Source organism: Epinephelus moara, chromosome 13, assembly GCF_006386435.1.
Source record: "Epinephelus moara isolate mb chromosome 13, YSFRI_EMoa_1.0, whole genome shotgun sequence".
Classification (NCBI taxonomy): domain Eukaryota; kingdom Metazoa; phylum Chordata; class Actinopteri; order Perciformes; family Serranidae; genus Epinephelus; species Epinephelus moara.
Genome location: NC_065518.1, coordinates 9,849,444 through 9,872,779, shown reverse-complemented (window position 1 = coordinate 9,872,779; position 23,336 = coordinate 9,849,444). Strand labels below are relative to the sequence as shown.

The following is a 23,336-nucleotide window of genomic DNA, read 5'->3' as shown; positions in this document are numbered from 1 at the left end:
GAGCTCGGACATCTGGAGGGAGCTCGGAGTAGAGCCGCTGCTCCTTCGCGTCAAAAGGGGTCCGTTTGAGGGGGTTCGGGCATCTGATCAGGGTCCTCCTGGAGGCTTCCTGTTAGAGGTGTTATGGGCACGTCCGACTGGTAGGAGGCCCCGGTGCAGACTGTAGAAGCAAAAAAGTCAAGGTCCTGAGCCGTGCCAGAAAGCTCGCGACCTCGCTCTTCTCTTCTCAAACAGACTTTCTTTGTCTTCCATTAGATATCAAAAACTCAAATACTCAGAGATCAAAAAATCACTGGAGACACGTAGAATCAGATGCAACTGAGTTTAATGTGCTCGCAGGCAACAAACACATCACAACTCAATGAGCCAAGCTCCGGAGCAAGACTGAAATTTCTTTGTTTGCGCTCGCTCTTTTATCGTAGAATTTCTGCTGAGTCATCTCTTTTCCTTAAACTTTTCCACTGGGCGCTGATCATAAAGGTGTCACATTTCTGCTGAGTTTTAGTCCTTCCCACCATATCGGTGTCACATTTCTGCTGACTCAGCACTTTTTTAGTCCTTCCCCCTCTAGTGGCAGGCCTTTTTGCCTTTGTTCAGACACGTCTGGACATGCCCAGACATGCCCAGACATGTCCTAATGGTGTAATCTTTTTCTCCCGGCCTACTACTACTGTCTACTATTACACTTCCAGGCAATACATGGTATGGTATGTGTGTGTTTTCAATATATGAATACGCAAACTTGTGTAAAAGTGCTTTGCCATACATGGATACATAAAACATGGTTACATGAACTCCAACCTTAATCAACTTATGCAAAATGAAACATTTACCTGATTAGTGGTTAAATCTTACACTACAAGACCCAGAACAGGCTGGAGGGTTACATATCTCATCCGGCTTGGGAACACCTTGGGGTCCCCCAGCAGGAGCTGTAAAGCGTTGCTGTGGAGAGGAATGTCTGGGGTGCTTTGGTTGGCGGATGAAAATGGATGGATGGACCTCACGCTGTTTAGCTACAGCTGGCGTATTAAATTTCTTTTCTTTTTTTTTGGAAGACATGTTCAAAGTCCACATACGCAGTCATAAAAATCTCCTGATCAGTTTGAGTGAAATACGTGGCTCTGCCTTTAGCTCCGCTTCCTGCCACTGAGAATCACGTCATCTGAGATCATCAGAGATTAATGTGCCTGCTTTCTGAAACAGGGCCCTGAAGTCTCATTTAGCCACTTGTGAGCAACTGTAGAAGAAAATGTGAAGTATCTGAAGCCTCTGTTGACCACAGACCTTATTTTAGACATCTTAAGAAAAAACAAAACAAAACAAAAAACTCACTGACTTCAAGATGAGGGAACCAAAAGTGCCAACATGCTAACTGATCTCTGGGTTTTAGGACTCATTCATGCAGCACTCTATAAAAACAGTGGAAGCAGAAATTGAGAACATGTTCCTCCAAATATGAACTTATGAAACCAAATCTATCTGCATGAGTAGATACTGAGAGGAAGTGAAAACATGTAGTGAAATATGGGGAAATTTATCAAACCATCAGTCACTGGAATAGCTTTCCCTCTTTACATATTTCAACCCTACAGTAAGTTTTACACTTACACTTACAGTTGTACACTGCCTACTCCACCCTGTGATGACTGCAACCTTATTTCTAAACTCAATGTTAAATAATTTTAAATAATTTTTTTTTTCGGGGGCGTGACCAAAGTCTACAATGGTAAAAATATGGGTCCCTCAAGAAAAAGGTTGGGACCCACTGATCCAGACCACTGGTTCCCAGTAGGTCCAGATTTCTCCTTAGTCATCAGTTTAAAGTCCACACAGTTTAGCACATTTGGCTTCACATGTGCGTTCCGCCATGTCTTTGAGCAGAAAACAACACTTCAAAATAAAAGCTCTGTGCTAGAAAAAAGTGCTTTTAACAAACCCGACACCTTTACGAGTCACTTGGGGCTAGTGATGTTATGCTCGAGCCAGTTTGCTTGACTCAGTGCCGATCTTTTGAAGCACAAGTGTTCGGAAACAGTGTTTCAATCCCTGCTTCGGTGCGGTTACATGATGGCTTCTCATTCGGAATTAAATAAAACTGAATTAAATCATTCGGAATTAAAGTTTTTCCAGGTAGTTTACATGAGAAATATTCATTCCGAATGAGGGTTTACACAGGAGATCAGTTTAATCGCCTGTATTCGGGTCCGCGCAAGGTTTGGGGCAGGGAAGGTTTCTGATTGGATAGGGGGTGGGGCAGATGTTACGTGTTTACGTTTACCGGAAGAACACTGCAGTCCTCGTTCCGGATAACAAGATGCTTGGCGACGCCGTTCTTAGTGCCTTTTTCGGGCTTGTTTTGCTTATATTCTTGAAGCAGCAGTACGACAACAACCTTGTTCTGTTAATGCCTCGTCTGTTGAGGAGAAGGGAGATAGAAGACCGCGAATGGAAACCGTTGAGTGCAACAAGTCCGACTGCTCTATCTCAGCCCGTTGCTATGCACGCTATATACGTCATCGCGCCAGAAGGGCAAGGAAACGAGCATGCGCAGAAAGACCGGAATGAACTTAAAGAGGAATGAGTGTATACAAGTGCAAGAAATTCTTTCATTCAGAATTAGAAACGGAATATTCCAGCCCCTTACATCGGATTGAATTTTCAATCGCATTGGCCATTTTCATTCTGAATTAGGTGTTTACAAGATTACTTGTAATAGGAATGAACTTTCATTCCGAATGAAAAGGGAATTAAACTGTCCATGTAAACGTACTCAATCACGTGGCTACAGAGAGCGAGGCCTCGTTACAGGCAGTCTTGAGGCTTTTTCAGGTCTTCCACTTAGATGCAGTTCTGACACACAGCCAGCAGATGTCACTCTCCTGATTGTATGAAATGCTTTGAAGCAGTGTGTCATTCTTGAAGCAGTTGTGTCAAAGTGGTTCATGAAGCTTCGATTTCACCATCACTAGTTGGGGTCAATTAAAAATGGACGCACGACCCACCAATAAGGATCTACTGATCTAGACGCCACCTGTACAGCCATATTAAGAGAATGTATTCTGTTGAAATGTAAAACGTGTGTATACATGATTTGTAATAAAGCTCTTCTGTCAGTGAAGGGAGACGCAGCAAGTGTTTCACTTTTAACAATCATTTTATTAGCAGTCCCAAGAGGCAATGAAAAAAAAACAACAAATCAAAGAAAAAAAAGGAACAGAAATTAAGATTACAGTCAAGACGGTGGGCCAATCAGAGTCAGTGAACATAAAGACGGAACAGAGGGCTACACACACACACCGATCAAACACAAAAGTCACATTGTTAAAAAAAAAAAGAAAAAAGAAAAGAACAGAAAGTGATAAATGAAGAATTTAATCTCATGGGTAGTGTGTGTGTGTGTGTGTGTATGTGTGTGTGTTGGCTGATCCCTCTGTTCCTCAGGAGAAATTCACCAGGACCGACCCCACATTCTCACACACACACTCTCTCACAGTCACACGTACACAAACATATCAAAAGCCAGTCGAGGCGTCTTCCTCTCTCCAGTAAAAGCCGGGATTTTATATTTCGGCTATTTGTGACAGAGAAACCAACCATCAACAAACCACAGCTGTTCAGGCATGTCTTTAAAATTGTTATTTTCTATTAATTCTGTACAGATTATATATTTTATTTACACACTGAACACCGTCAGTGCGGAGACAACTCAAAACTTGCAAACACTGACTGATGTCCATTTATCTGCCGTCGCTCTGTGCTCATTTCTGTCTGCTGGAAACTGCTTTTTTTGTTTGTTTGTTTTTTAAAACACAATTTTGGACATCAGAGCGTTTGATTAATATAAAGTCTGCAGCACTACAAATCAACAGACAGAATCACGAGGAGGATTTCCTCGTCGCTGCGATGCTGAGATCAAACGTTCACACCCGTCCTTGTGTCTGGCCTTTCTCTTTGCTGCATAGACTTTGAACTGCCTCTCATAACAGAGTCATGACACATCTGGTTCATCAGTGACCGAACATCTGAGACGATCAGTCACAGAAACAAATCTGGATTATACCAATTACTGGGATAACACAGCAGCCATGCACACCTTTAGTTCAGGTTCACTTGTGGACACTCAAAATAACTGCTTTCTGTGGTTAAAAAGGTCGTCAGACTCCAGTTTGAGCTGTTAAAGGGATAGTTCAGATTTTTTTGAAGTGGGGTTGTATGAGTTAATCATCCATAGACAGGATGTCACATGCAGTAGATGTCAGTCCGCATGCCCCCAGTTGGAGAAGCAAGCTGCAGCAGGAAAATGAAGCCGTTGAATCGCTCTCGTCAAAGCCAGACTCCATTGAGAAAAACAACGATTTAACGTTGCTGAACAGAGGAGCTGCTGGTCTACAGCTGCCTCCAAGTTATTTTGTTTGTGTTACTGTGTCACTTGGGAGTTTCAAAGGGTTTGTTTGGATTCACTAAAGTCGCACAATAACACAAACTAACTAGCTGATTGATGCGGCCGTAGTGCAGCAACTTGTGTAATCAGTGAGCTAAAATTAGTGTTTTTGTCGATGGAGTCTGGTGGGCTTTGATGACAGCACAGACGGGTCAGCAACGAAATCTATTTTAGCCACCTTAAAAAAATCTATTAGTTAAAGTGAACGCTATATTTAGAGTATTTTCACCGCTTCACTTTAATTTCAGACTGCGATTTCAAGCGGGAAAATGAAGCCGTTGCATCGCTCTCGTCAAAGCCTGACTGCACTGAGGAAAAACAGCGATTAAACGTTGCTGGTCTACAGCTGCCTCCAACAGTTATTTTGTTTGTGTTACTGTGTCACTTGGGAGTTTCAAAGGGTTCGTTTGGATTCACTAAAGTCGCACAATAACACAAACTAACTAGCTGATTGACGCAATGTTAGCGCAGCAACTCATGTACTCAGTGAGCTAAAATTACTGTTTTTGTCAGTGGAGTCTGGTGGGCTCTGGCGAGAGCGTCGATGGGAAGCTGAAGCTGTTAACGGCATTGCCCAAGCAGTGAAAATACTCTCAATATAGCGTACACTTAAACTGATATACGGACTTTTTTATTTCGGTGGCTGAAATACATTTTGTTGCCAACCCTGTCCACAGCAGCACATTCCTTAGCTTCCATGTCAGACTCCATCTTGCTTCTCCACACTGGGGTCGTGCTGTTTGTGGATAAGCACCCCGTACAACTGAGCTTAAAAACAAGCCTGAACTATCCCTTTAAAGTAGGCTTCGATTTGGATGCTCACACCTGGAGACACAGTGGGAAATAAGTGGGCAGTGGGCGACTAATCTTCTCACATGTGGAAACACACACACACACACACACACATAATAATGTATGATTGGAGCAGCAGGGGGGGGGGGGGTACTAAGGCCATGATTAAAGGGGGAGAAGAGACAGAAAGAACAGCATTTATTTAACTCCATTATGCCTTGGTATGTAATGTCCTTCACTCTATTGGGATTCAATCATATAAAAAGTGTTTTGCTATCTGAGGGTCACGAGCGCACCCAAAACAGCCTTTCAGTGCTAGTAATACAGACAGTACACCGACTACAGTCAACGTCAGCCACCTCCGTCACTCACTCAGTCTGTTGCATACATAATTGTTCACTTGTGTATATACATTACCCTCCCTCTTCAGTTATTTTGCTCCTGCTGTGTTGGAGCAGTAGATTTGAGGCAGAGTAAAGCTCTATTAACATCAGACTCTCTCACACGCACTCCCACTAACACACACACACAAGATCTGCCAGCTGGTCTCTTTGCTGACAGACAGCAAGGAGAGCTTTAGTTTATTAGGTTAAAAAAAAAAAAAAAAAAAAAAAAAGAGAGATAAAGCGCTTTCTTTCACAAGGAAGGGTGAACCAGGGGTCGGGGTTGGTGTTTGGGTCATACAGGTGAACAGGGAGGGGGGGTGTCTGTAGGCCTAGCTGAGAAGCTGGCGGATCTCCTTGTGCATGTGACACAAGAAGTCCACGTATGACGCTCCCCCGCTGGCGCTCTTGTCCTCGACCAGGAAGTGCCTGAATATCAGCTCGGCTCTGTCTTCCTGTTTCACCACCATCAGCTGCGAACGGGAGGAGAGAGAAGTGTGAGGAGGGAGGACGGCAATCGAATCGTAACGTGTCCCTATAACTGAGTATGAAAACTGTCAAGTTGGGCTGAAACTAACAACTGACCCTTCACCAAGACCGGACCAGGAGCCCCCTTGCTGTATGCTAACCACCATACCACCGTATACTATCAATTTTATGTTGTACTTTTGTATTTTGTATCGACACTGATAAACTTCAAGTTTGGCATTCTTTGAGTAAATGGAAAATAAATTACTTTTAGGGAAAAACATGTTTATTCAGCGTTCCCAAACATTTTCACACGACAAAATTTCAAAACTTTTCCATGACTTTTCAAGGACCCATGGTGGAATTTCCGTGTCAATTCACAACGTATAACATGAACAGAACTTTAAGGTTGACTTAAACGTGCCCGTGTCAAAGCGCCATCTCAAAAGTGCAGCACACTTTAAAAGGTAGAAGTGGGGCATAGGTATTCAAACTTAGGAAACCGTGAGCCTATGTGTTATATCACATTGTCAAAACGTGATTTTTCTCGCCCCACTTGCCTGGCGTTACTCAAAACATATCGGATTAAACATCTATTCAAACAAAATTTCAGCTCACTGGCATACGTGGAGGGAAAGATGGAGACCAGGGGGAAAAATGAAGAAATGTACATGATGGTAAAATACGGCGCACATAAACGCATACTTCAGCTAAAGTGCGTTAATAAAACAAATTCACCTCAACACACAATACGTAGGAAGTTAGTCATTAATGATTACTGTAACAGTTTCAATGATTACACCCAACTGAAATCCAAAACTTTCAAGGATTTTACAAATTCCATGACTTTTCCAGGCTTGGAAAACAAGACTGTGAAATTCAGTGACTTTTCCAGGTTTTTAATAAGCGTGGGAACCCTGTCTATTACTCAAAGGTAACAAATAAAAAGCACTGCTTAGGTGTTGATATTAACACTTAGTTACCACACTGGCATCGACATAGATATTCTTAAAATGACACCCAACCCCAAACAGGACAGAGACCGAACAAACCCGGGACACAAAGTGTTTGGACTGTGAGAGAGAGAAGAGAAAGAGAACATTTACCTTCATGTATCGTGACCGCTGTGCTCTGAAGGATTCGATGATCTCTCGGAGTCTCTGAGAGAAGGGGTTATCCAGCACTGGCAGACTTGTCTGAAACACAGCGCAGTGACATTCTTTGACAAACAGTTTCTTAGCTTTGTGTCTGAAATGTTGTTTTATATCAAAATGCACAAATTCAAGTGTTGATAAAAAGAAATGGGTTAAGACAGAATTCAAGGTTGTTTCTTTTGTTTAAAAATATAAGGTCTCTTCTTTAGTGTCATGTATATACTGTTTCCATATTCACAGAACAAATTATTCTGTGAACCTTGAAAGATTTTAAGTTGTTTGCAACACATGCTGAGGTGAGCACAAGTGAACTGGTGGGCACGTCAGTCACTATGAAGAGCGCAAATGAACCAGCGAAGCTAGAAGACCCACCTGTGGGCTCCTGGTCAGCTACAACAGTGATCGAGAGAGAGTTGTGTATAAGACTAGGACTGCGTGTTGGCGTCGCTCCACTGTTGTAGGGTATGTTGTGAATGGAAACATTGGCACGCTAATGAACATTCTAAAGGACAGACACAGGAAGTGGCCACGCTCAGCAGTCAGACAGTAGCCATGTTAATTTCCAGGGCTGGTACCTGCGGTTATTCCACAGGCTAGTTAATAACATGTCGGGCAGGAAATCCAAAGTGTGGGATCATTTTGAGAAGGTGAAGGACGAACCCAAGGTGATATGTAAACTCATCTTCATTGGTCGACTACAAACATGACGTATCATCTGAAACATGGAAGTAGCTACATGCCCATTAGCCCACAGCGTCATTAACAGGCGGCTCGCTCAGTGTGTGACGTGCACTTGTAGATAAAATATAGGCCTATATTAATGAAGGTTCATTAGTACGGTTTTGTATTTCTCTGTAATGTAGCACAGTGTTAACAATGTTACTGATACTATTCTTTCTCACACCTTCAACTCAACCACTGTGTTTCCCCGCCCAAAATATATCATTTAATATTTAAATTAATATCGTAAACATGTGGGCGACTAGTCGACTAATGGCCCTAAATGACGACTATTGATCGACAAGGAATATTCTTAGTCAGGGGCAGCCCAGTGTGCCGCTCACCCGGACAAAGAAAAAAACAAACTGGAGCCCAACTCCTGATCTCCGCTGCTTCAGGCATCATTTAAATGTCCTCTTTGTGGCAAAATCAATCTGGCAATATTCCTATTATTGTTGTTATTATGGCTGATGAAGGGAAGGTAGCAGCTAACGTTTAAGGAACACAGTGTGGTATATCAAACAGGATCTGTGGGAGCTGTTCAATCTGGATGGCCTTCCCTCACAAACACGAAACGCTACAGTCGGTCAACTCAGGTGAACAAACACAACACAGAGGCAGATCTGTTTCCTCTCACCAGGCTCGGGTCTATCTGGCTGAAGCTCGGCGTGCCGAAGATGTTGAGCAGCAGCTCCTGCTGAGCGCTGGCTCCCACCCACAGGAAGAGGTGGAGTCCCGTCTCCAGGAGGTAAACGCCGCCTTTAGACAGCCTCTCCTCTGAGTCCCTCACCGCCACTGGCAGCGACCCGCTTTCCAACTTCATCTGGACGGTCAGAGAGAAGAAACAATATCAGATGAATGTTAGCGTTGCCATCTACTGGTCTAACAGGGCTTTTTCCTGCAAATGGAAGTTTTGTTTTTAAGGCAGAGACGAACAGAGACCTGAGGGAGTACAATTGGTAAATACAAAGGCAAATGAGGAGCTGGTAAAATAAAACCCCACACTTGTCATCCATGTGAGATGTCAGTCACGAGCACAACAAGGATTCACGTTCCCAACATCGCCTCTTTGCAGAATTAAAACTTAAACTCCAATTTTTAAAAACACTTTCTTTATCAGACTTAAGAAACTACAAAGCCCCTAAAGTCCTGACAGGTGACATTTTTTTCTTTTGTGAAAAATGTATTATCTAACTTGTTCCCACAAGATAATTAACTCCATGATTAACACACAACATAAAAAATATCACTTTTTTCCAAAATGAAATACAAATAAATTAAAAATTAAAAGGATTAAAATAATAAAATAAATATTCCGCAGCTAGTAATTTTTAAAATCTAGAATTATTAGAAATAAAAAAAAGGTTTTCAGACTAACAATGAAATGAGCCTCATGATGTTTTTTTCTCTTATTCACAGTTTGAACACTTGAGTGTGCAAAAGCTTGCAGGTTTTTTTTTTCTTTGCACGAGAGCATCACACACAGTACAATTATGATGGAGAAGTTCAAATGCATCATCATCCAAAAAAAAAAAAGCCCTGTGTCTGCGTCTTTGTTCTGCGAGAGCATAAATATGCAGATTTATTTTCATCTGGTTTGACAAACAGTATTACTAACAACACACACTCTATTATCATGTTGAGTGAGAGCGCAGCAAACTACATATCAAATAGGAGGCTTGCCGCTTTGATGATCACAGAGATGCCTCTGCCTGGAGAAAATGTGACTTCACAAAGAGCTGCAGCCTTTTTACCCTTCTATACTCACACATTTTCACACAGGTGATGCTGTTTTGTTTGTCAGGGTTTGTTTGTTTATTTCCACATAAAAAGTTCAGACGATGCAACACATAATTTGCAAAGGATTTTTGAAGGAAAGTTGCCTGAAAACCCTTCAGGAGCCTGAAAAGTGCCATTCCTCAGGAAGGAAATAGGGTTAGGTATCTATAATCAACCGAAATTACCAGGTGCCAAGTAGCATCAAAATGTCTCAGATCAAACGATACCTGCATTCAATCTTTTTTACGCCAAGGGTATGATCCCGGGCAGTCCCATTTCCCAGAGAGCAAACTTTCTGTTGCTGCAGTTTCTGTTTTGCACAAGCTAACGCAGCAGCAGCTAACCAAAATGTACATGCTGCCACTTGGTGACATCATTAGCGAACACAATGTTTGTATCAATAGTTACGCGGATGACACACAACTGTACATCTCTGCTGAACCGAACGATGCTGCAGCCATAAACTACATTACTACCTGTCTTTTGGCAATAAATAAATGGATGAGCAATGATCTCTTAAAGTTAAATGAAGATAAAACTGAAATCCTGCTTGTCGGCCCTAAAACAAAAAGAGAAATGCTATTTAAAAATCTGAGGATTTTAACTCCCTGATCCTTGATTCAGATCTAAGCTTCAAGTCCCACATTGACAAGGTGACAAACACATAATTTTTCCACCTCAGAAACATTGCCAAGGTACGACCATTTCTAAATGAAAAAGATGCAGAGAAATTAATTCAGGCCTTTTGTTTCAAGCTGACTCAACTACTGTAACACATTTTTTACAGGCCTCCCAAAAAACACCACTGAGAGACTTCAGCTCATTCAAAATTCTGCAGCTCTGCTGTTAACCACAACCGAAAGGAAAGAGCACATCAGGCCATCTGAGCTGCTCTGCACTGACTTCCTGTTACATTCAGAATTGATTTTAAGCTCCTTCTCCTTGTATGCAAAGACCTACACAGGCTGGGACCGAGCTACATTGCTAACTCCCTTGTTAACTATTTGCCTCCAAGAACACTGTGATCATCTGCTGCTGGTTTATTGGAGGTTCCCAACAACAGCCAAAAGAAGATCAGGGATGCAGCCTTTGTCAGTTACGCCCCAAAGCTATGAACACACTACCTACAGATATCAGGAAAGCTAGCTCGCTAAATATTTTTAAGAGAAAGCTAAAAACGTATCCGTTCACTTTAGCCTTTAACTCGCTCTGACTTCCTGATACAGGTCTGAAACTCTTTTTTATTACGCGTCACGCTGCTGCAACTCTTGACTTGATTTTATGATTTATAGTTTTACAACTCTATGATTTTAATGACTCATTCAGTGAGTTGCTGAAGCAAATTATACAGGCACATAAACTCTCTTCTTCATAACTGAGTGACCGAACCATCCAACAGGTGAAGTGACGAGAGGAGACCTTTGTGTTGCTATGTGTGTGGGCTCACCAGTGGCAGCAGGCGGGGGTAGAAGAACACGTGGCTCTCTGTGACGTCCATGCAGCTGATCATCTGCCTCAGGTAGGCCCGGTCGTCCAACGAGACGTCGGCTCCTGGCAGCAGCACGTCACTCTTCAGCACACAGTTCAGATAGACCGGCAGCAGCTTCATGCACTCTGGGAGGATCAGCTGGAAAACACCCACACACAGGTACGGTTATAGGTGTATATACACAGTGACATTCAATAATGTGTAAATCTGAGATACTTGGGTATTTACATTATTTGTTAAGTGCATGGACTGTGTTCTGGATCTCTTTACTGTTTAAGAAAACAAATATCAGCCTGAGAAATCTCTGACATTTAGCACAATGCAAAAAGGGATCCTGAGCCAAAATCTGCTAACGTTGCATAACAGTAATAAAAATAACTCTGCAATGTTTGATATGACTGTGGTGCACTGCAGGGTAGTTTGTCTTTCTGTTTCTGTCTCCGTATCTGCCACTGAACTGAGCTCAAAAATGTGTTTTCTTCTATTTCTGCCTGCTAAAACGTCTGACCTTGTCTATACTGACTTGTATCTGTGCAAAGTTTATCACTATAAAGGTGTTTTCACATTCCTCAACTCAAGGAGGCGATGTCTGGGCACTTCCCTAAAATCTGAGAGTCAAACGTACGCCGGGTAAACTAGATTAGGTACATCGCTAATGTGAACGTCTATCACTGTCTAATACAGGAAACACATATTGATGGGCGAACAGACTCTTACTCAACACCAGCAAAGAAACCTGGAACCTCCAGCGCAGAGTAGGGCTGGGTGACGAGGACAGAAATTCATATCTTGATATTTACAGGCTGTTATGATACCACAACTATTGCACATTCACATATATGTAGCTTTTTGTCGAGCCGTGAGCGTCACGTAGGTTTACATTACCAAAGGTTTATGACAAAATCACTTGACGACACTGACTCCTGTGTGCGCACGGCGAGAGAGGAGAGGGAGAGACGCTGTGCTGCTGCCGGAGGAGCTGCTGAATGAGTTCCCTCTGAGGGGAGGGTAACTCTAAGGGCACATTCACACCAGGATAGTCCGGGGTACTCGGTTCAATTGGGCGGGGAATGCCGAAAAATTTTGCACCAAGCAGACCAAACCCCCTGGACAACATCACGCAGTTACAACAGCTGCTCATGTGGGGGCGGTACTGCCCGAAACGACCACTGACCAGGAAGAAAAAAGCAAGAGGAAGAAGAAAACCGGCTCATCGATGGGCCAGGAGCGAAAACGGAAATTCATCTCCTTCAGCCGGCTTGGTCACCACAAAAACAATGGAGCAACACCAAATTTATGCAGTCTTGGGGCAAGCGCCTGCACCTCCTCACTACTCCCCGTCTGCCCACGAGACATTTTCCAACTTTTTCTTTTTTTACCTCTGCTTCTCCCAGTTCGCGCTGTTGGCTTTGGGGTTTTTTTCTACGTCACTTCCTCTCTTTGGTTCGCTGCATAGTCTATTTGCATTTCCCACTGTAAGCGAACCGCACCAAGGTTCACTTGCAAGTGAACCGAGACCCCCAGTTTTTAAGCGGACCAGGGTTCGCTCGCTTGGTCCACACCAGAGTTCAAACGAGCGTTCACACCACTCCAAACGAACCAAACTATCCATGGAAGCGGACCAGGGTTCGTTTAAAGCGGGCCAAATAGCGCTAGTTGTGAATGTGTCCTAAGAGTCTGAGAAGTCCAGGACAGTTCATAAAACATTAAGGATGCCCAGGCCAAATGACGCCAGTTTATTCCACACTGCTGAAGCTGCTCCACTGCGGAGTCAGTAAAAATGTCACTTTCAGTCATTCTTGTTGTTGCCGTGGTTAACAGTACGATGTCAATGCGTCAACGAGCCGAATATCACAATATGTATTTTTCAAATGACATTAAAAAATATAGCAGTATTATCGTGTTCTCACAAAAGAAAAAGACAATAAAGTGTTTCTGACCATTTACGCACGTGAACATGTTATAGTTGAAACCTTAAATACAAGTATGAACCTGAAAATAAGTAGTTCCTGTTTAAAATGTGTTTAAAGGGGGACTTAAACACTTAGGGCCGAATTCACAAAAGGATTGCGTGGCTTTTGCGGCCGCTAAACCGGTAAAAATGGAGCAAACAGATACCGTCTAATTCACAAAGCACGTGCAGAGGGTGAAAAGCTCCACTAACTGCGCTGCCAAGCAGATTGTGTCTCGGTGCTCCGGTGTTATTTGCACGTATTTAAATGAGGTAATATGCATATATTTGGCGGAAAAATTGCCCCTTTCTATGCAAATGAGCCTCATTGATAAACAACGTCTAATTCACTAACACCAGCGCTAATAGCCACACGCAGTTTGAGTGAAGTAAATAACGTCTTTAGAAAGCTGGTGCAAACTGGGCGCTCCTCTGTGGAAGCCTCTCGCCCAGACTTTCCAGTGATCGTGGCAGCAGTGATCGTCTGTTAAATCAGTCTGTAAATAATATTTTGACATTATTATTATAATCATTATTACTTTAATGGCATCCGAAGATATTGATGCGTTGAACAGGTGACAGTCTGCGGTCGTTCTCAAAACGCACTTCTGTCACGCACTTCAAAAGCAACTTTCAATAATTTATTTTACGAAACGGGGGAAACAAACGTGAACAAAAACGGTTCCATAATTCATATTAAATTCAAAAGATAACGAAAAAACAGCTACAAGTGAGAGGGAATAGTGATAAAGTGGTCAAACTTGGTCAAATCCACAGCCTCAACCCATCCGACACTGTTAGACTGACTCAGCAGACATCACTACATGAGGGTACACAGTATTCAGTACCTTGCAAAACAAAGTCTAATTAATACCAGCGCTAATAGCCACACGCAGTTAAGTAAAAAAAATAACTTTGCCTTGTGGCTAATTGCAATCAGGGGCAAATCAGGGGCAAACTGCACTCAGCTGCCAAACTTTGTGGGCGTGTTTGCGCTGGTATATCATTAGCGCAATAGGACGTTAAGACGGAGCAAACTGCGGGTGCAAATGAAGCGCAATTCAAGGTGCTATCAGCGGCCGCAGTTCATTCTTTGTGAATTCAGCCCTTAGTATTCCTTTAAGTGCATGTGATATCGGCTGGGTGAATACACAGTATGCTGAGGGTGTCAGTACCTGACCAGCTGATGAGGGGCTTGCACAGTTCTTTCGGTAGCACGCCAGAATCTGAGCGCACTGGTTGACCAGAGTGTCTCTCACCGCCTTGGTGGGGTTGTTCAGGAGGCCTCGGAAAGCTGCAACACACACAGACAATAAAATACGGTGTATTAGACTGAAAGGAAACCAATTACAACCAGCTTTTCACAAATTCAGAGATTCATTCATTCATTTGCTGTAACCAATTATACTGTTAAAGGTCGTGGGTGTGCTGGGGCCTATCCCAGCTGACATTGGGCGAAAGGCGGCGTAGGGCAGGCTATCAAGACCAGCCGCAGCTTTCTACTGTTGGCTAATCTGTGGCTCCACTTCAGCAGCTGTGGTTTTGTTCAACAGTATTTTTAGAAAATGTTACTCATTCACTTCTCCACCCACGCCTCATTCACACACTCAGACTACAACGCTTGACTTCTACATTTGTATTGTCGTCTCTCCTCCAGTCAGAGACGCTGAATAACAGTGAAGAAAATAATTCTGCTGCGTGCGCTCGTCCTCACCGTATTTGGAGAAGAAGTTGATGATTGTGTCGGTCTCACAGTTGCGGTAGAGGTCAGCCAGCTGAGAGCAGCAGTTGACCGCCATGTTGTGGATGCGGAGACGCCTTTGGCCGCTGCAGCTGGTGTACAGCACGGCGCACTACAGGGAACCAAACAAAGATGTGCATTTATTTAGGCAGCATCATTACCAATAAAAAAGGTGAGTTTTCACATTCCCCATCATACGGGATAATTTAGCAATGTGCATGTTTGCAGTAAGTTCAGAGAAGTCAGTGTGCCAGCTTGTGTGACTTTTCCGCTGTGTCTTTGCTGTAAAACAATAACCCCAAATCACTGGTCCTTCAGATCTTGCTCATCAGCTTGGGCTGGTGTAAAAAAATGTTTAAACTGGTTTGACGTTAAGTCCAAAACTGGTCGGGAATACCTAGTTTTACCACTACAGCAGGTGTCGCAACAGACTTAGCAGGCGCTCCCGAGTGAAACATGACGACACCGTGACCAAACAGCAAACAAGCATCAGACTATCGAGCCGCATCACGTAACATCGGAGCTCTTTGTCCACTTTGAATCCATCAAATATGCACTTCTGTTACGTCATGTAAACACACCAGGTACCTCTCAGCTGTGTGCTTGACATCAGACTGAAGACATTACCACTAAAAAGACGAGTGAGTGCTTGCTGTCTGATCACGTGTGTTGTTTTAAACAGCTGTTCCCCGTCTTTAATGGAATCGAGTGACGGGAATAAACAGAAACAGGGCGTCCAACAAAAGTTCAGCTCAAAAACGGTGCACCGTGTCACTCGTGGCTGTTTAGGACACATTTCCTTAGCTTCAAATCCAAAATATTGTCACACCTCTACTTAAATTTGCACCTTGTCGGACATGAAAACCAGCAGTAATCTGACTCACTGGTGTTTGGAGATGCTCCAAGCTAACCCTATCCTAAAATGCCTGATTTAGAGACTAAAAATAAAATGTGTTCCGCTCTCTTCAAACATGCACACCTGCATGAGCGCCCCCGTCTCCTCGCTGAGCTTGTCATCGTGTTTGAACTCGACAGTGATGGCCTTGTCGCAGTCCAGGCCTGCTAGCTCCACATCTGTGGTGTTGCTCATGAAGAAGGAGCCGAAGAAGTCTGTCGCCCGGATACCTGAGGGGAGGGGATCATCAAGTCAGCTGTCACGTGTATCTCAGTTTGAGTGTTTTTTTTGTCTTTTGAAGTGTGGAGGCCTCACCTGTGCTGGTTCGCACCCTCATGACAGCATCGAAGCCTACGAGTTTCTGAACGTCTCGCCTGAGGTCGTTCAGGAATCGCTCCCTGTCTGACTGAGCCTGGGGTAAGGAGAACACACCATTAGTTACATCTTGTATTGTGGCAAATTATCCAGCTGGTATTTCAATAAAACAATGGCAGAACAAAAAAAGAAATGGTTACAGGGCTACAATACATCATCAAACTCAATTTTCTCTCACCTGGAAGTAGGTGTATTTGTAGACGGACCCTCCAGTGGACACAGGAACCACCCCTAACGTGGCAACGTCCACATACTGGTTGGGGAAGAGGAAGAGGTCCACACAACAGCCCTGCGCCACACACTCCTTAGCCAGGCTGTTGTAGAAACTCACCTGGGGCTGGAACAGAGACTGAGGATGACAGGAGAGGATGGGGAGTCAGTGTGGAGCCAATATAAAGACTTTTTTCGTTCCATCAAACGCTACATACAGCAGATCTCACTGTAACGATACAAGAGATAGACATATAAACACTCATGTTTACCTTTTCCTTATCTGTCCCGATCAGCTTCTTGTCTTCTCTGTTCTTTAGCTTTCCAGGCGCCTCTGCGATGGGCAGAGACGTGTGAAACACAAACAGCTTTCCTGAGCAGTCTGCAGCCTGAGGAAGTGACACGCAGAAACATACAAATCATCAGGCGTGTCAGCGGCACTGAACAAACTCAATGTTACGTATCTAGATGTATCAAAACAGGGTACCCCCAGGGCTCTTTAAACATCTTTTTAAAACCACAAAGAAGGAAATTTAATGGTGTCAGAAGCATACTAGAGTACTAGAGTAAAAGTACCCAATACTACATTGTAAAAATACAAAAACAGAGAAACTGTAATGTCACACACAAAACATTTTACACATCTGACAGTTTTTCATGATCTTGTGGTATTTATTAACCCTATGAAAGGACAAGAATTCAATACTTCACCTAATAATAAATTCAAAGCTTTTTTAATACTTTTAAGACCCAGCGGGTATCCTGTAAGAGTGTGTCAAAATCAAGCTGAGTCATCATGCTGAGTCACTTCTACACATTTTTAGTTTCAAGAGGGTTTCACTTCTGGGTTGTTTGTATTCCTTTAAACCAATAACAATCATCCTGAGCAGCGCTAAGACCAGGAGGCAGTGCTGTATCCTTGCAAAAAAGTGTGGGTGTGAACTTGTTTTGGTGAAACATGGGGAGGAGAGCGGTATCATTACAATGGCTAATTCTGTAGGAACCCACTGGACAAGGTAAAAACTAGGGATGTGCGTGATTAGTCATCTAAACGATTAAACGTCCACACCCTTGCTAGTCGGCACCAGAAATATTAGTCGGTTAAACCAGTTAGTGTTTTATTCATGTACAAGGCAGCTTAACTGTCATGCAGCCGCTTTCTGAGTGATTTCCTTTTTTAGACTAGTCGAATAGTCTTAATTAAAATCGATAAGTCGACAGGGAAATTAGTCGCCAGGAACATCCCTAGTAAAAAACGTGTCAAACATGTCCGACTGGGTGCGTCAGAAAACAGATCAACATCGGGTGTGAGAGTCCTGTGAGACAGAGTCCAGGCCATTCCGAGGTGCGTAGATCTTAACAACTATTCACCGAAAGAACAAAGCAGGCAGGCTTTATTTCATTGCCTTTTTAACGTGTATCTGTTAGCCATAGCAACTTATAATGTAAGTGGTATTACATTGTTACCTTGAGTGCCTCCAGTCCTGCCTGGATGACGGGACCAAAGACCGTCTCTGTCTCCCTGGTGTCTGCAAACATCTCTGGGATCTGGTCCAACAAACTGGAGAACACACACAGTGTGTCAGTAAACCCGATCAATTTCTCTGTCCACACACACTTCATGTATTTGTTAATGTATGTGTGTGTGGTGTGTGTCTTCCCACCTCTCGATAACTAGCCGGCTCTCACTGACGTTGACCAGGAAGCCGTCGAGCAGGGGTACGAACATGTCTGACACATCTGACACCACCAACATCTGGGGCTGGGCCAGGCTCGACTTGACGTTGTAGAAGTGCAAAACCTTGTTGTAGGTGACAAAACCCACCCGCACCACTGACTCCATTTCTGGGTTCTCCCTGGTGGAGGAACGGAGGAAGAAATGGGAGAATGAGCGTGAAAACAAACTTGCTTCCTTCCTTCCTCTTTATCTCCTCACTTCATTTTCACTCCTCCTTCTTTGCCTCATATTCCTTCAATCCCATCTCCCTTCCTTGCTGCATGCTTTATTTCTTCCTATCCTTGACAGCATTGTCCTTGTCTTTTCCATCTTTCCTTACATCCGTCTCTTCTTCGAGGGTTCCATTTATATCCTTTTCCTCCTGTCTTTCCCTGCTCCTTTCCTTCCCTCCTGTCCATCCCTTGTGTGTGTGTTTGTTTGTGTACCTGGGCAGGTAGTCGAGGAGGGTCTTGAGCTCCTGGCAGACAATGTTGACCATGCCGCTCTTCACAGCGTTGTAGGACACATCGATAAGGAAGATGAAGGCTGGAGGCTGAGGAATCTTGTTGTTCTGTTACAAACAAACAAATATTGTGTGTGAAGTCGTGTAAATAAAAGTAACATATTAAACACGCAGACAGGAACTTCATTTTCTCATCAGTTTAAAACATAACATTAGCTAAATTAAGATGTGACTGTAGATGATGAAATGTGTCGTTGAACATTGCCTCATTAACCACCTTTGAAATTTGGTTTTCTATTCAACATACAAAGACAAGCCGAGCATATGGCAAAACAAGGAAGGCGAAAGCTGATCCAGGTACAGCCAGGTACCAAGCTTGCTCAACTGTTATGGAGCACAGAGCTAAAAAAGGGCGGGACTTAGGAGAGGTAAATTACAGTGGTTGTTGAATTAATGAATCCAATAAGCATAAAGCCAGTTTCCTGCAGAACACACTAACCTTACAGTAGTCGACAGTGGCCAGGAACTCATAGCTGCCCAAAGAAAGCTCCGGCCTGTCATAGCAGTCCACCCTCTTACCAGTGTGGTCCAGATGCTGGAAGTAATGTGGAGGCACTGAGGGGGAAAAATCCAGAGGGGCAAACAGACCACTTCAGTACAGTGAGATTAATCTAGGAAATACAAATTTTATTACGACATGAACACAGACACAAGCTCACCCTCTGTGACGCAGCTGCAGAAGCCACACTGGAAGCGCCGACCTCCCTCGATGAACTGCATGTACGGACACATGTAGGCCTTGCATCGGTTACAGCGGATTGGACCGCCCTCACCGTGGTCCACCAAGTACGGAGGGGTCTGACAAGAGATGCAATGAAACGAGTAAGAGATCGTATAGTCTGGATATCTGAGGGTGACGGACTTGATTCAAGTGCCACAATGATGTAACACAAAACTAGTCCAAATAGATAGTGGTTACACGTGGTTACAAGGTCATGCAGCCACTCCCACCTTGTTGATTTGCAGACAGATTATCTCACTGACATTACAAACATCCTGTCATAAAAACTACATGTCCGACACTGCCCTGGAAATTAATCTGTTTTCAAATGGGGATGAGGGTCAGATCAGTCCAACTGTTACAAAATCTCAGTGGGAGACAGAGCAGCACAGACGAGGCGCGAAAAGCAAAGGAGGCTTGTTGTTCAGATTAACACGACTATCTATCGAAACTGCTCTAAGTTACCACAGCAACGTTCATTAGAGCAACGGACGAAGCCAAGAGATGTTCAGTTTGTCCTCAAACATGAAGCTAAAACCAGAGAATGTTTGGTGTTTCTGATTGAATCAATTAAAAACTATTTAAGTATCACAACTGTTGCAGATTATATTGTTATTATTATTGTTAGGGCTGCGCCATGAAATTCGAAGATTTGAATCATCAGTCTGAGACCCCACCGCTGACTCAGAGTCCTTGATGTCAAGCCAACGTCTGGGGTTTCTGTCCCCAGATGTCGCTGCAGAGGGAGCTCTCTGGTACACACAACTGCAGACCCAGAGCCAGGGTGAGTCTGAGTGAGACGGAGGCAGCTGTCTGGGGGAACGGAGGCTTTGCCTGGTCAGGCTCTGAGAGAACGTCACAACCTGCCTTCTGCTTAGAAGTTGTGAATTTACAGCTCACAGCAGCTTCATACGCTTCACTCTCTGGATTTTGGTTTGATATCTGGTGTCGGCAAAAAATGTTGCGGCACATTTCCTATTTGTCGTTAGCGTAGTTAGCACACGTTAAGGCTCTGACACACCAAGCTGACAGTCAGCCGTTGGTCAATGTTGGGCTGTCAGTTCGGCCAATTTGGCATGGTGAAATGGAATTGCTGCTGGTGGAGCTTGTTGGTGAATGAAATCACTCTGATTGGCGGTCTCACTCAGGATCAAAACAGCTGAGGTCACGACGGAGTGAGACCAAAGCAAATTTGTTACATAAGATAAGATTATTTTTCTTAAGCAGAAAGAAATCACCCTGAATGATTAGCCGAACTGAGTCCAAACTCACAAACTCTGATGGAAAAATGAACTAATAATCGAATATTCGTACTGACCATCATAATTCTGATTTGGTTACAACCCTAATTATTATGTTTTTAATTGATTATTGTATTTATTTGATTACTGTTTTCACTTATTTATTTCATTTCAGATTTTTTTAAGTGTGTTTTTTCCTGTCTTTTGACATTATGTTTGTCTATATGTAAAGGAAGCACGACAATATTACACTTTGTTGTCTTTAAAAATGATGCTTCCCATTAACACATTAAAAACATAAAAGCTGCATTTGTATCTTCAGAAAAGTGGATGTTTTTGACAAAAAAAAGAGATGGATCAATTAGATAAAAGGTTTGTGTCAATTAAGTGTAAGACTATGTAATGACTTTCGAGGCCTAATCTTTATTAAATTGAATTTAAGACATTTTAAAAGGAGCCACAGACACCGTGGTTACAGCTCCAAGTGCAGCAAAAACCATAAATCATAACACCTTTAAAAATATTTCAAACTGAGCTCTTTTCACTGGCAACGTATTCCACCATTTGTCAAACAAATCTTACGCATTCTGCATGTTGCACGCTGTCAGCAATGTGTCTTCTTTAACTTTCGGATAGCTTCTCAATTAACACAGTTCATGACTTAGATGACATTGTGTGATGCAATAACAGCGGCAATTTTACAACTGCAGACAAAGTCCAGAGAAGGAAATAGCCCTGTCTACATAGGGCTCACAGATTTTACAACACAGAGGAGTCAGGACAGAGTAGGAGGAATTGCTCACCTCATCTGGCGGCAGCGTGGCGAGGGGTTTGATGACAGCAGCCAGAGGCACCTGAGACTGCTTGGCCATGTCGGCTGTGCAAGGCATATTGTAGGCTGTACAGCGAATAAACCTGGGACTGGCGTTCCCTAAACACAGACGCAAACTCTCCATTAATGTCACAATCTTTACACGCTTCACACACCTTTCTCAGTATAGAGTTCTTGTTGGGAGCTGGCACACGTGAACGCACTCACAGGAAGTAGAACCCACCTTGGTCTTTGACCTGGAAGTTGGTGGTGACGAGCGGTGGGGCCTGACCTCTGACCCCTGTGGTGAATGGCTCGGTTGTCTTAGCCTTGTCATCTTCTATTACCTGGATCTAAAAAGGAAGGACGGAGACAAAAATATCCAAAATTCATACATGTCAGCAGAATAAATACAGACATGCAAGTTCATGACAAACTGTCGCTGAGGCTCACACAGTCTAAAAGAGGAACATTCAATACACATGCAGGAGATGACCTCACCCAACCCCTACACACACACACACACACATCTGCAGCTACCCAACCCCTACACACACACACACACACATCTGCAGCTACCAAACACACACTGAAAACCCATCAACATCAGTGGATTAAAAAAAAAAAATCAGTCAAGTCATGACTGAGGTGACACCTTCTTAAAAAAGCGCAGGATTTATGAAGGCATGCCATAAATGCAAGGAACTGTGGGTAAGTCAAAACATTGCAGGGTAGCATGCAGGGTGGAGGTTTTGAGGCAGTGGCTGTCTGAGCCTAATGAATGACAAACCCGAAACACTACTCTCAAGTTGTCACAACTAAGATGGGCTTATCGAGCACACAGGAACAATGAGATGGCAGTGAGGTAGCAGGAGTGACCAACACATGGTTATGGTGCAGTGTGTATGATGATAAGTGGAGGAGAAAACTGTCCATAGAAGTTTAAGTGATTGCTTTAAATGTGGGCAATGTCCTCAAGATTTTAAGTATTCTGAGATAGGCCGCAATAATATGAGTCCTCATCACAGTCTCTGAGGCACAAATGTGAATATTAAAGGAACAGCTCGACATCTTGGGAAATTCCTCGAGTTAGATGAGAGCCCCTGTAAAAACATTCCATCATCATTCGGCCATTTTTACACTTGTACTGGTTAAAACATTTAATGAGTGAGCTTTAGAGGTGCTGGTTGGCAGACTCATCACCTAGTATGCAACAAACTACATGTTGACCAACAGTGGATTCTTAAGGGCAACATATTAACAATAGTTTGAAGCACGAAAAAGATGATAGCTGATTGATATGCTGATATGTAACATCTTCAAATCTTTAAATATATATCTGTATGCAATATTAATTAATTAATACAATCTATACTTGTGCGGCAGAACCTAGGCACGTGGCCGAGCATTTATACTTGTGTGGTGGTGTGTCTGTGCCACTCTGCAGTTACACCTCCAAAACACTAGTCGGCGGCGGAGGTTTCTGTGAAGTGCTGTAAAGTTTAGTTGATTCAAAACACACATTAAACATGGCTTAATAGAGACAGTTTCAAACACAAGTACACAAATCAGCTTCACTATAACTCGCAGCATTCACAGACAAACACTTGTCTTTATCTGAATACATTTTCCCCACAAATACAACATGCTAATGTTATTAGCACAAGCCTATGGCATTTTACATTGTATAAATTAGCTTAGCAGCTAGCGATCTTTTCCTCTACTCGTATAAAACCAGGGACAACAGCAACATGTAACAAAGGTAACGGTACATTATTTAGCTCCATTACAGCTCACAAGGTTCACTGACAAAACAACTGTCTTATACTAAACACGTTCTCCAAACAGCTAATGTTATTAGCACAAGCCTATGGCATTTTACATTGTATAAATTAGCCTAGCAGCTAGTGAACTTTTCCTCT

The 23,336-nt window shown here is 43.2% G+C and overlaps 1 protein-coding gene across 1 annotated transcript in view; it reads right to left on the bottom strand.

Annotated features, from left to right (window-relative positions):
• Window positions 1-3,138: 3,138 nt before the first annotated feature.
• Window positions 3,139-23,336, bottom strand: part of LOC126399706 (protein transport protein Sec24C-like) — a 24,626-nt gene continuing 4,428 nt past the window's right edge. The window contains exons 5-21 of the mRNA XM_050059888.1: window positions 21,659-21,767; window positions 21,407-21,534; window positions 19,301-19,439; window positions 19,081-19,196; window positions 18,565-18,689; window positions 18,066-18,257; window positions 17,869-17,962; window positions 16,674-16,790; window positions 16,370-16,540; window positions 16,132-16,228; window positions 15,901-16,046; window positions 14,895-15,033; window positions 14,356-14,474; window positions 11,188-11,367; window positions 8,599-8,784; window positions 7,194-7,283; window positions 3,139-6,092 (exon numbers count right to left, since the gene is read on the bottom strand). Of these exons, the coding sequence (XP_049915845.1) occupies window positions 5,952-6,092; window positions 7,194-7,283; window positions 8,599-8,784; window positions 11,188-11,367; window positions 14,356-14,474; window positions 14,895-15,033; window positions 15,901-16,046; window positions 16,132-16,228; window positions 16,370-16,540; window positions 16,674-16,790; window positions 17,869-17,962; window positions 18,066-18,257; window positions 18,565-18,689; window positions 19,081-19,196; window positions 19,301-19,439; window positions 21,407-21,534; window positions 21,659-21,767 (2,289 nt within the window). The 3' untranslated portion in view covers window positions 3,139-5,951. The remainder of the gene's footprint in view (window positions 6,093-7,193; window positions 7,284-8,598; window positions 8,785-11,187; window positions 11,368-14,355; window positions 14,475-14,894; window positions 15,034-15,900; window positions 16,047-16,131; window positions 16,229-16,369; window positions 16,541-16,673; window positions 16,791-17,868; window positions 17,963-18,065; window positions 18,258-18,564; window positions 18,690-19,080; window positions 19,197-19,300; window positions 19,440-21,406; window positions 21,535-21,658; window positions 21,768-23,336) is intronic.